We start from the raw sequence: 13,048 nt of genomic DNA on the forward strand, positions 1-13,048 counted from the left end.
GTCTCCCTGAATGCAAACACTTGTTGGCTTGCAGAAAAAAAGGTCCATCCCACTAGCCTAGACTGTGTTTTCCTATGTCTGTTTTACTTTGGAATATCTACCAGGGACAACACTTGACATCATCTTTATTTAGCAAAGGAGTCTCCTATGGACAGAACTATATTGAACACATAATATGTTGCAGTTTAACAAGTACCAAGAATCCCCTGCAGTTTAATATGAGATTCTACAGACAATCAAGAAAATCTGAGTATCAGCTAAGTAGTAATGGAGTCTCCTATTCAGAGTAATTTTAAAGTTCACACTTTTTGTTTTATTGCCTGGATTCTTTTATCTGTCTCAAGACCATGTGCAAGACAGTAAAATGAGGGGAGTCTAAGAGGAGGACATAAGGTAGGTTTAAAGATGTTCAAACAGATACACAAGATACCTAATAATTTCCAGAGAAAATAAGATTTTGCAGAATACAGATTGAATTTCACATTATTATTTGTAATACATATTGAAGCTCCCTTTCTTCATCATGTCTTTCATTCAGCTCTAGATTAAGACACCTATTACTGTCTACATGAGTTGGGTGTCTCTCCTTGTCATAGAGCCAATTAATATCTCTTCAGTGCAACCTGTGGAGTCAGAAGAGCAATTAAGAAAATCCAATAGTTAAAACCATTCACTTAGCATAGCCATCTACAAATGACAAAAGCAACTGGTCCTTAGGTGAGCTTTGGTGAGCAACATTTGGAAGCCAAGAAGGACACACTATGGCCTTGCAAATGGCAACCAATGCCAACATTTAGACTTACAACCCTCACAGCAGTTGGTGGGGCTGTACCAGGAGCCACAGTGCAGGCTATGCCCTCACTGATGAGTGCCATCCTGTGGGGTCTGGGACAGGTTGGCAGAGACAGGGACTGATAAGAGGCTTCACTGACAGCCCCCAACGTAGCAAGGGTTTGAATCAGATCCAGAGTCTGTCTGAGAGATCCAAAAGGAGTAGCAGGAGATGCAGCTGAAACATGGGTCTCCTAGGCATGGAGATGAGCCTACGATATAACTTTTGCCAAGGGCTGAGCTTATTTAGGACTCCTGGGTCCATGTGCAGGATTAGGGGACCCAGATAGGGCTGATTAGAGACAATAAGGCCTACAGATGCCCCAGGAAACTGATGGGTTTCTGTCTTGCAGTCCAGACCCCACTGCCCAGTTCTGCACAAGCACTGGGAAACCTCCAACTCCTGGAAACAATCTGAAACTGGATCTCTCTCCAGGCACGGGGCTCAGCAGCCAAAATATGTGTCTATTGCAGCTGGAGATCACAGACTCACAGAATCACACAATACACCCAGTTGGAAGGGACCCACAAGGATCATTGAGTCCAACTTCTGGTCCTGCATAGGACCATCACCAAGAGTCATACCACGTGCCTGAGAGTATTGTCCAAAGGCTTCCTGAACTCTGTCAAAGGCTTGGTGCTGTGACTACTTTCCTGGGGAGCCTGCTCCAGCACCCAACCACTCTCTGAGTGAAAAACCTTTTTCTAATATCCAACCCAGACCCCCCCGCCACAACTTCTGGCCACTCCCTCGGATCCTGTCACTGGTCACCACAGAGAAAGATCAGTTCCTGCCCCTCTTCTTTCCCTCATGAGAAAGTTGTAGACTGCAGTGAGGTCTCCTCTCAGTCTCCTCTTTCTCCAGGCTGAACAGACCAAGTGACCTCAGCCGCTCCTCATACAGCTTCCCCTCAAGGCCCTTCACCATCTTTGCTGCCCTCCTTTGCATGCCACAAGGTGCTCAAGAGAATCACTGAGCCAGTTTGATACAGGACTGTGGTCAAAGCCATGTGTCTCTGTCTGAGCAACAGCTGGGGGCCAGGTGGGATACTGTGAGGCATATCTGCTGCTTATGTGTAGGTGGTGAATCTCATCTTGGGTATCTTAATTCATGAATCAGTTTTAAAAAAACAGTGTCACAGCTGATGCAAAAAGAGCACTTCAATAAATGTTAACTATGTCAGAGACCAACTTTTACACAGTGTCACGACAGAGCTGTAAGGCATCTGAGCATGGTTGTGTAAAATGAAGATCTGGCCAGGATCAATCTTTTCAGGACCTCTAAGAATTACACCCAAGGAGCAGCTCTTACTACGAGGTACACATTAAATAAAGCAGTTCACAGAAGCAGGTTCTGCTCACTCAACAACAGCAAAAAAGGGCTCTTCATTTTCACCTAATTCTATAAACTAGCAACAACAGCACTTGACATTTTGCTTTTTTCTAACAACATGCCATAGACAGCTGCTTTTGTAGTAGCAATCACTGTATCTCTTGTGTGTACATACAATACATAAAGTTATTGGGTTTAAACACTAAAATATATTTTAACTGTAGTCTGTAAAGTAGAAGTCTCATAACTACATATATAAAAATAAGAGGAAAATATGCATATACATGAAATAGAATATTGCTCTCTTAGAAAAATAAAGCCAGTACTGTGAGTCACTAAAATATACATGGGCATAAAGGAAATTGCTACTTTCTGTCAAAAAAAGAACATGTAAGATGCTTAAGCCTCAAGAAATTTCTTGCAATACACTGAAAATCTGTGTCATACTGTCATATATGAGTTTATACATTTTGTTTGTTCCACAAGCTTTGATTTAGAGTGGCAATTTGCAGTTTTCAACCTAAGTGGAAGGTGAAAAACAGCTGTATTCACTGCTTAAAATCTAAATGTTTTTATTGTTGGCGTCAGCTGCAGCAGCTTATTGCTTCTGATGGAGAAAGTCCTGAGGCTCTGCAAAGCAACCATGCTTTGTTCTCTCTGGACATGGGATGACTCAATTTCTCCATGGTGATTCATCTGGGTAAATCAACTCTGAGTTGTCAAGTCCAGAAGGGGCTCTTACCTAACTGTATTCAGAAGGAGATGGGAATGGATCACTGGGGGATCTAAATGAGCTTTTTATCCAGATAGATCGGCTGCATGCATCCTTACACATAGCCTTCTGCTGAATTTGGTACATACCCACCAACTGATCTGCTATTCAGGCATCATGTTAAGATTTAAGGTTTTCAACTATCTATTTCCTGGATAATGAGCACTTTCCTTTCTCTATCCTTTCTCTAGCTGAAGTGAGAGTCCCAATTTATTATCTTTGGAGAGTATTAATAAAAACATCATTCTATACTTAAGATCAGCTGACCTCCCAAGTGTTGCAGGCTCAATATGGCAGGGGAACAAGAGAAACAGACCATTTTCACATCTTCCAGCTTACCAAGATGCCCAGAGCACAGAGGGCACCAGTTGCAACAAAGAACTTGCAAAGAGACACAGAACTGAAGTGATAGTGTTTCTGAAAATGAACCGTGGGTAGGTGAGATGGTCAGGGAACAGACAAATCACTGCTAAGTGAGACTGCAAGAAAAAAGGAAAGTTTGGATGTCCTCTCAAACTGCCTCTGCCATGGCCTTCTTTCTCAGTGACCACCATGGAGACAAATAATCCTAGAGGGAAGTGAAATAAATGGGAAGCCTCTACCAGGGGTGGTTCTGCTTGCAAGCCTCCTGATTGGCCACATCAACAGTTTGGTGAACCTCAGCTCAAGGATCACTCAACCAGACAGCCTTTTTACTCTTCAATATCTAGAATTTAACTTTTCTTTTTCCAAAGGCTCTAGAGTATCAAACTAACCTTGAAAGTAGAACTGAATGTAAAGCAAGAAGAGATGGCTGCCTGAGTTCACAGAAGACAGCAGTTCTGCAAGGCATTCATTAGTAAAGTAATAATTCAGATGCACATTTTAATGCTTCATATCTTTGCATTGCTAATTAGTTGTAAATCAAAGCATGGACTAAACATAGAAAATTTAAGCTATTTATATGCTTCCTATTGGTGACCGTGGCAGAAAGTGTACTTTTGCAGCATTTCCCCCCCTTGTATTGGAAGAGTTGAGCACAACTGAACTCTTTGAAAGCACAGTAAGCATGTGCAACTAGTTCAATAAATACAGAAACAGTCTCTTTCATTTTGTGCCAGTGGAACTAGCCTAATCTGCATGTGCCTCTGCCAAGAGTTGTAGTGGTTCCTTCTGCGCCCCCTACACAATTGTCTCTCTGGTCTCAAGTCACATTTCCATCTAGATTTAGCATCATACGGTTCCTGCAGAGTCCTTGACTGTTTATTACTGTTTCTCTGTACATCAAAGGAGGAAGAAATAAAATAAAAGTAATACTAAGATCCTTCTTAGCCCTAGGCAGGACTTTCAGCTGAAAATCACCATTACAGAAAATTCTCTCTAAAGGACAGAAAAAAAACAATACTTGAGACATAATTTTGCTTAAAAAATATGTTTTCTCTTTCACCTCTTTTTTTCTAAATTTCTCTCAGAATTTTGAACTAAAAAAAAAAAAAAATCCCACAAACTCTGTTACTTCATGGGGATGCTCAAGTTGATCCTTTTACACCCAAAATACCCTTACAGATGTACCTTTCTAAAAACACAGCTACTAGCTGTGCAAAGAGCTGAGATACCAACAGCAAGGATAAGCAACAACATAAGGACAATCAAGAAGTCAAGAAGACTTGGAAAAGTGGAAGGGGAAGAAAAGGGAAAATATAATATCTCTGCAGAGTTTCAAAGCTTCTTCAGACCTATTAATTCCCCACTATCTTCCTGACCTCAAGAAATTTGAGGGAGGAAAAATAGATTCTTTTACTCTCAGAAAAATAGATTCTTCCCAGCATTTTACTCTTTGCTGAAGAGGAAAGATCTAGACAACAGCTCAGTGGCAGCTGAAACTTCCCTCTCTACTACACTGAGAGAGGAAAATAAAGGCTAAGTGACCATAAGATGCAAAAGAGTTAATAATAGCAGTCAGGATGCACGGTTTGTGTTTACATGAAAAGGAGAAAAGTGCACACGATGGATAGGACTGATTCAGAGGAGACATTGTAAAAAGTGACATCGGCCAATTTTTACATTGTGTAAAATATGTGGGAGTAGTTCTCACCCTCCAGTGCCTTTCTACAGGAGCTCTCAATGACAGCTCACAAAGACGACAGATACAACAGTTCATACTTACATAAAAAGACTATTTTCTTGGTGGTATTACCGCAGTTCAGGATAGGCATTAATTTGTACTAGAAAGGCACTATATAATTAGTTGCAATTTATCACCTTGAAGCCAAAAAGTCTGTCCATCAAAGCAATAAATAATTGGGGTTAGAATTTAGGATTGCATTGGAAGTAGATTATGAACTCTTTGGGGCACCTTTGTTTTCCTGTATTGTGTTTACAACACTAAGAGGAATTGAGCACTGCTCCCTTGTAATGCTTCATCAGCACTGCCACCACAGACCCCAGCACCCACAGGGAATGTTACAACACATATGCATACTGAAACTACTAAACTATTCACTTCTTATAAAGTATTATGATGTAGCACTGATGAAAGTAATCCACAAAACGAAACCAAGGAAATACTTCTCTTCTTTGTAAGAAGGCAAACACTAGGCTGCATTTAGTTGGGGTTGGGTTCTGTTCTCAATTATATTGGTGGAAATCTGCTGTCACTCTATTAATCTCAAGTAGTTCAAGAATGATGCTGCTACAAGTGACTACAATACATCCTTTTATTATCAGACCATTTTTAGCCCTCTGCATGCACAAATCCAACCGTTATTTCTGTTTGAAAACAGCAGAACGAAATCTTCTACCCACCAAAAAAAAATCTTACCTGTTACCCTATAATACCTTCAAAATCAGCAATTCTTAAGACACAATTAAAGAAACTGAAAAAGTAACTGACCTCTTGCCGTTTGAAATTTTGAACGTATTCTTCAAATTGTTCATCTTTAGTTTCATCTGCTTTTCCTAGTTTTTGAAGTACCTATATTGAAAGGAAAAAGGAGTAATTTAGTATTTATGTCACAGAACAGAAATTCTGCTACTTTCAACACTTCTGTTCTTGCAGTTAGGCTTAAATAGCATTTTATTTTTGGGTGTGTTCATGCACTACAGTTTCTACAGTTCACACAAGAAACTATTTTGTCAAAATAAAAAAAGATAAAAGCAGGAGTATGGGGTGTGTGTGGAAATATACTTCAAAGTATAGAGTCCTCGGTGGGATGTGGTTTTTCGTAGTGAAGCAACTTTTCTTTTAGCGAAGAATTCCATGGTTTCAAAGCAAGGAAGAATGAGAGAATTTTGCTGGCACTGCAAGTTTTTCTTCAATTCAGACAAAGAAAGAAAAAAAAATCATTAGGTTTTTCTTCTGTTTATGGTTCATTACATTGACCAGTATTAACATTATTCTTATCTGCATGATTTTCAACACAAAGTCATAGAAAATAAAGAAAATGTAAGGCTGCATGAGAAATTGTTACAGCTGATGCTCATTTAAAACTTGGTGTTCATTTTTTCTCACCTCATTAATTCAGAAATGGATTGTCATCCACTAGATAATAAATATACTATAAGAGAGAGTCAATCGGCAATCTCAAACGTAATTTGACACAGCTACACTTTACACTCTATTTAACTACAATAAATGCATTCTATTATTAAATCCCATCGCTATCCTCTCATTTTAATACTAAAGACTTACACACAGCTGCAAATAGGCTTCATCCTGCTTATTAAGCAACCCCTTAATCTTTATAGAGTACATGTATGTGTGACTGAACCATGTCACAGAGTGATGTTCAGATTGCTCTTCTATGACAAGTTGATCTAACTTTCAATTTTCACAGGAAAAACCAAACCCAAACAAATGCAAACAAAACAAAACTCACCAACCCCAGGAAATTGAAACAGTAGCAATTAACAGATACTATGAATAAAGATATAAGCATCACATCATCTGTCCTTCTCAAAACAAAGAACATGCAGCTCCAGTACTGCTACATTCTCTCTCTGACCACCTTCCTTTCCCAAGCCCAGCCAGCCCCACACCACAAAATCAGTCTGCACAAAGGTGTGGCGAGGATTGCTACAGTGGAAACCTGGGGTCAGGGTGATCGTGAAGGTGATACAATGCCACCTTGTAAGATCCTAGGACTGGAGCTACGAGCTCTCCCAGGGAGTTTTACTTTAAAAATACATAAGGTTCCAAAAATTCGCTCACCAAATCTTCAGAAGAACCCTCAGTTCTTTAACCATGTTAAGACAGAGCACAAAGGAGAAAAGCTCCACATTTTCTCACAGGGTGCTTTTACTGGTAAACTTTAGAAAAGGGTAACAGGCAACCGAAACAAACCATTCCACAAAGCATTGATTTAGCACATGCTAACCCATACAACTTAGCAAAATCCAACCCATTCGGTCCCAAGTTACCCAAAATATTAAGAAAGTAGTAAAGAAAGAGCAGAAGTAAGAAGAAAGAAGAAAAGAGCTACCACCAGGAGTCCTGTGTAAGTCCAGCTTCCACGAGGTCAGGTCGTAGGTCTCAAGCCAAAATGGAGACCAGGTTGCTGCTGTTTTCATATGCTCTGGTCCCCTGTGGCCACTCCTCCCAGGTGGGACTCCCAGCCCACTGGCCACTCTGGGGCTCCGGGGTGGGGTAAGGAGCAGTGCTCCCACTGTGCCAGTCAATCCTGGGCTGGGTCAGGGGCTCCGAGGTGGGATGTGGGCAGTGCTCCTGGGCTGCATTTGACTGACAAGTGCTCGGGGGTTGCCCACTGACTGCAGGGGCTGGGACAGGGCATCACCTCACTTCTGTGAAATTCGACCTGTCCTTCCCCCCCTACATACACACACTTGAGTTGGTCCGAGCCAATAATTAATATAATAATCCAGTCTCTCACATACCTGTGGACATGGCATGTGAAACATCGAGGAAGTTTTGACATATTTACAGCAGAAAAATAGAAAGAATGATATCAGAGAAGAAAAAAAGGCAAAGACCAGCCTTTTGCTGCCAATAGAGATGTTCATTTTCTGGCATATATGGGCATTTTGGGTTGCTTTTACTACTGCTGACTAGTCCCAGAAACCTCATGCACTATCATGACCAACCTCTTCATAAAATATTAATAAATATCACAGATAGTTTTACAGAGGAATCATTTAATTTAATATTTTGGATCATCACATTGCTCCTTGTCACCAGCAAGACTAACAGTCTGTCCGCAACTTTGATCTGCATCAGGTGGCTTTCTAAAAATCCAACATCTCCTCTTCAAAGAGCTGGCTGCTAGGGAAGCCTCCTGATCACGGCAATACATTCAAACTATGTTCACAGCAAGAAGTAGCAGGCATGTTAACTGTAGTCTGAGCAATTCATAACATAGATAACAAACTAAAGCAAGAAAAGTTGTCACGATAGACTCTTTTTTCCCCAAAATATCAACAACACACATCCATGTCTCCAAGTGCGCACTCAGGTCCAACAGTGAAAGGCTCAGAAGGGAATAACCTCTTACAGCACCTACCTCCTACGGTATGGGGGTTTTTTTAATCCTATCTACAACTTACAATTTCTCTACAGGTATTTAGCTGAACTGAGACTAAGACGCAGTGTTACAATTTAGCCTCTGCAAACACCAACCCTAATCTTAAACCAGAGCTCCATTAAACAATCATTAATAACATAGTTTCTCAATTTTCCTAATGCAGATCAGAACTACAGATATGTCATATGATTGGAAATAAAAGTTCCAAACCAGAGGCTTGGAATTAGCTAAAGAAACTTACTCTCATGGAAGTCCTGTAGCCCATGCCATGTACACAGATAACTGGGGTTCACTTACTCTTTTCCTAAATGCAATCCTAATCCCATGCCCACAATTCCATATGGAGACAGTGGAGCAGACTGGGGCTAAAATAAACTATTCCTCACAGGTCCGTCCCATCCATATAACTCCATGCACCACTGAATGTATAGCTCAGCCTTTTACAACCAATCCAATTGTAACCACAACTTTATCACTCGTAGTCTAAACAGAGAAGTTGCCAGGCTGAAGGTAAGTCTTAGAAACTGACCCACCTTCTAGCAGTTGTTTGTGCACTTCTTTCTCAAAGTGGAAGTCTCTTGTCAAGAGAAGTCTACAGTTAGTTTATTTTTGTTTAGTTAGGTGAGCACCTATAGGGTGTCTTTGGAGTAGAGTTAAGGCCAAGTGAAGGCTTGTCTGGCTTACATATGGGTTCCTCTAACTGAAGGGGTTAATAGCAGGTCTATAACTCCAACTCCACCCGTCGTAGACAGGCTGAAATAAATTTTAAACACATTCATTTTCTTACATAGAGTACCTCGGTTAGAGTCAAGGTTTGGTCTAGGACAAGGATTAGGAAAAGGCAAGCAGACAGCCTACTAGCACTAAGTTTAGAACAAGAGAAAACAGTCTTGAAACACCCAAGTTATTGGAAAGCATCTGATGGCTCTTAATGGTAAAAGGAAGACTGTGCTCAGGAGCAGCACATGCCTAACCTCCCCCTTAAGCCTCACTTCAACCACCCTTATAGATAAGCATTAGCTTTAGTAACAGGAATAGCTCAGTCTATTGTGGCCTATGAGGACAGGAGAAGGGTAGACAGACAGTGTTTCACAAAAGCCTTAGAGGGCTCTATGACATGCCAAAGAAAGGGGATCTGTACCGATAAGTGGCAAATATTTTATTTTAGGCTCATGTGGTAGGTAACCCATATTATGGATTTGTATGCAAGTATTGGAAAAAAAAAGAGCAGAGGAACCAAAGATGTTTCTAAACATTCTGTGGCCTGTAGGGCTTGAATGAGGCCAGAACTTAGTGAAGGCAGGTGGCTAGCATTTTTTTTTCTTAGCATGCCCATACAGAGAAAAACATTTGAGGTTAGGTTTGAGAACATCTATTAATGTGTAGGAACAGCCTGTACCATTTACAATAAAATAAATTTTAAAAATTAAAGAAACAGACACGAACAGAATCTTAATAGTCAAGTTTTCCTTAGTCTTATGAAGATTGTTTAAAAAGCCGATCACTCTATCAAAAAAAAAAATCCAGGATAAAAGTTGCCTCATTTAATATAATGAAACTAAATCAGCTACCAGTAAGTTTTCTCTTAAAATAACATAAAAAGATTTAAAAAACAAAAGTATCTAAAATGGGTATCAGTGTTGACCCAGGTATATATTATATATATTGTTAAGAATATAGTTAAGTTCAATTAGCATTGAGAATGAAGTAAAAGCTAAACTTGATATGATAATAAGCCTAGATGCTGTCAGGTAAATACATGTAGAGAGAAATTGTTAGACAATGTGGTACTGACATAATATATGGCAGATTCCACACTAACACATAACATTTTGAGTAAGAACATCAAGCATGTCTGATATCATTTATAAATGTCATCAAGAGTACACTTCTAGATACAAAATGCAAGAATCCCCATTTGGGGATGCTGCATCTTCAACAAACTTTCAGAAGATATAAGACTAAACAGTTCCCCTTCAGTCTTTTAAGTGCTTTTATTTATCAAATAATACATTCAGTTCTATGAGGAACTTGAATTCAAATGATCAACTTCAGAGTGATTGTAATGTAAATGTTTCCAAAGAAAGGAAACTAATACAATAAAATAAATTACAGATTAGCTTGAGAAAGCTTGACTGCATTGAAAACTCTTGTCTTGAGGCAAGAACGACAGTGTTTAATAGCTGCTGAGACTACCACCCTGACAGGCCTACCCATCCTCCCCTAAAAAAGTTTTCAAGACTATCACAATTCAGGGAAAGGAAAAAATAAAAATAAATTAATAAATGAATGAACAAAAGCCCAAACCCAAAACCAATGCAAAAAATCCCCCAAGCCCCCACAAAAACCCCAAACCAACATCAACCAAAAAACCCTGAAACATATTCTCTGATGTAGCCTGTGGCCACCCAGGAGCTGCCTCAAGAGCAGCTCAGGTTCCTGCAGAGCAGCAGCTGGCTGGACAGGAGTTGACCTCATCAGCCATCCCAACATACATCATCTCCAGTCACACATCACACACAACCAACACGTTCAAAACCACTCAGGTTAGGAAGACATGACTGCTCAGACATGGCTATCAAGGAGAAGACTTCATCAGAAATTCCCAGGACTGTTAAAATACTGAAAAAATTAAGCTAATCTAACTTGCCACAAGTAGCACTATTTAACGGAATTTAATGGAATAACGCCAGTATGAAAAGCAAAACAAACACTCACAACAGTCCAAAAACATTGTCATGGACTCCCTGTCCAAAATCTTTTGAAAACAGCAAAGTGCTCTGGATCTCAACAGATGCAAACTCATGCATCTATAACACTACTCTGCAATACTTTTACAACACCATTCCACAACATAATTATTTTCCTAGTACTTTACTCTTCTACAGCCTGTAAAAGAAATACTAGGGCTGCACGACTAACATGTGCAGTTTTCCAGGGACACCCATGATTAAAAAGACAATTTTTTTTCATGTGATGGGATGTTATACAAAGCATCCAATACCACAAAACCATAAAAAAAGTGTCAAAATAGAAAACTTAAGCATGATCCATGATACGCAGCCGGTATTTGAGAAGTGTAGAAGCAAAGTTTAAGAAACCTTGTTAATTCCAGAAATAAAAGCTAGCTAGGAGAACAACATATTGAAGTATGAAGCCTGGTGCAGAACTAATTTCAAAACTTATCTACTGTCTCTCACCCAAGCATGACAGCAGGGTGTTAAGCACAAGAAATAGAATACTCAAGACTTACTGAAGCCACATAAGATTACCACCTCCTCATTGTTAGCACAAGGGTAGCTGAAGTGAAATCAGAGAGAGAATCATTGCAAGGATGCTACTTGGTTGTTCCACTGCAAAGAGGGGCAGGAAGAGACAGTGGAGTGGATTAAAGATATGTAAGTATAGAGCTTATCAAACTATTTGTTTAGTCCAGTTAATACAAAGTCTCCTCTCCAAAGAGGTAACATTCATATCTAACTACTCAAGATCTACTTGGGTGGCATTTAATAACAAAACAAATCATTTTTTTTGTCAAGATGTCACCTTCATTTCACTTCAGCACTGAAATCTCAAAATATGGTCTGCAATAAAAGATGGGCAACGAGATATTTTTCAGTATTGTTACATATTAAAAATTAGATGGAATTTCATAATTAGAAAAATAATAATATAGGATTTTTACAAAAACTGCTTATTTTTTCTCTAGTGCTAAACACACCCAATAAGTATAAATTAGCATTATATAATGGAATTAAGATGCCTGCATCTGAGATAGGGTAGTGTATTGCTCAGTTTCAATTCTGCTATGAATATTTCAATCCCAGCATAGCTCTGGTGCAACAGGCTCAACTGCTTCTATTTTCCAAGTGGTTGACTAAATTTCATATTTTCCGTGCTATACAGCCATATACTTCCAAGAACTCAGCCTTACACTTGTACTGCTATTCCACCCTTGTGTTCCTGCAGAAACAACAGCTGAAGGTGACAAATGTTTGCCTGAGCCTCTATTCTCATTAATATCTGTTGCAGGGTTGTGAAAAAAAAATCCTTTTGTCATTGACAGACTCGAAAAAGCCTGAAAACCTGATTAATACAGAACACTGAGCATTTTACTAAGAGATTTTTACTACAGAAAATGCAGAAAGACACTGTAATAAAGGTCATGACTGATAAGCAATTATTTTGTGTGGTGCTGGTTTCTGTTACTGATCTTATAAAATGACTAAACTTAGCTGAGGTTTCCAAATCAGCTTTAGGTCATCTGTAGTTACCACTCCTTTTTTCTGTCCACACTTGCATTACTAATGCCATATAGAACAACTGATCATCAAATTACAGGTAATCTTCACTGTCACATAATGTATTTTATATCTTTATTATTGTACTGGTAATTGTGCCCCAGCCTCCTTCAAAGTGTTCTCTTACATTGGGCACAATAATGCTAATTTGCCCATCATTTACAGTTGAATTTCATTGCTCAAGTTTGACACAGTGGATCACATACTAGAAAAAAGGCCATCACAGTAAACTGCAGTTGGGAGTGTAGAGGACTGAAACTCCACAATTGCTATCGTAATATATAACATAGCCAAT

The 13,048-nt window shown here is 39.4% G+C and overlaps 1 protein-coding gene across 2 annotated transcripts in view; it reads right to left on the bottom strand.

The window, feature by feature from the left end:
• AMPH (amphiphysin) overlaps positions 1-13,048 on the bottom strand; it is a 117,029-nt gene that overhangs the window by 60,123 nt on the left and 43,858 nt on the right. For both annotated transcript variants that reach the window (XM_064667961.1, XM_064667954.1), the window contains exon 2: positions 5,809-5,889. In XM_064667961.1, coding sequence (XP_064524031.1) covers positions 5,809-5,889 — 81 coding nt within the window. The remainder of the gene's footprint in view (positions 1-5,808; positions 5,890-13,048) is intronic.

The sequence above is a fragment of the Pseudopipra pipra genome, chromosome 1, assembly GCF_036250125.1.
Source record: "Pseudopipra pipra isolate bDixPip1 chromosome 1, bDixPip1.hap1, whole genome shotgun sequence".
Lineage (NCBI taxonomy): Eukaryota > Metazoa > Chordata > Aves > Passeriformes > Pipridae > Pseudopipra > Pseudopipra pipra.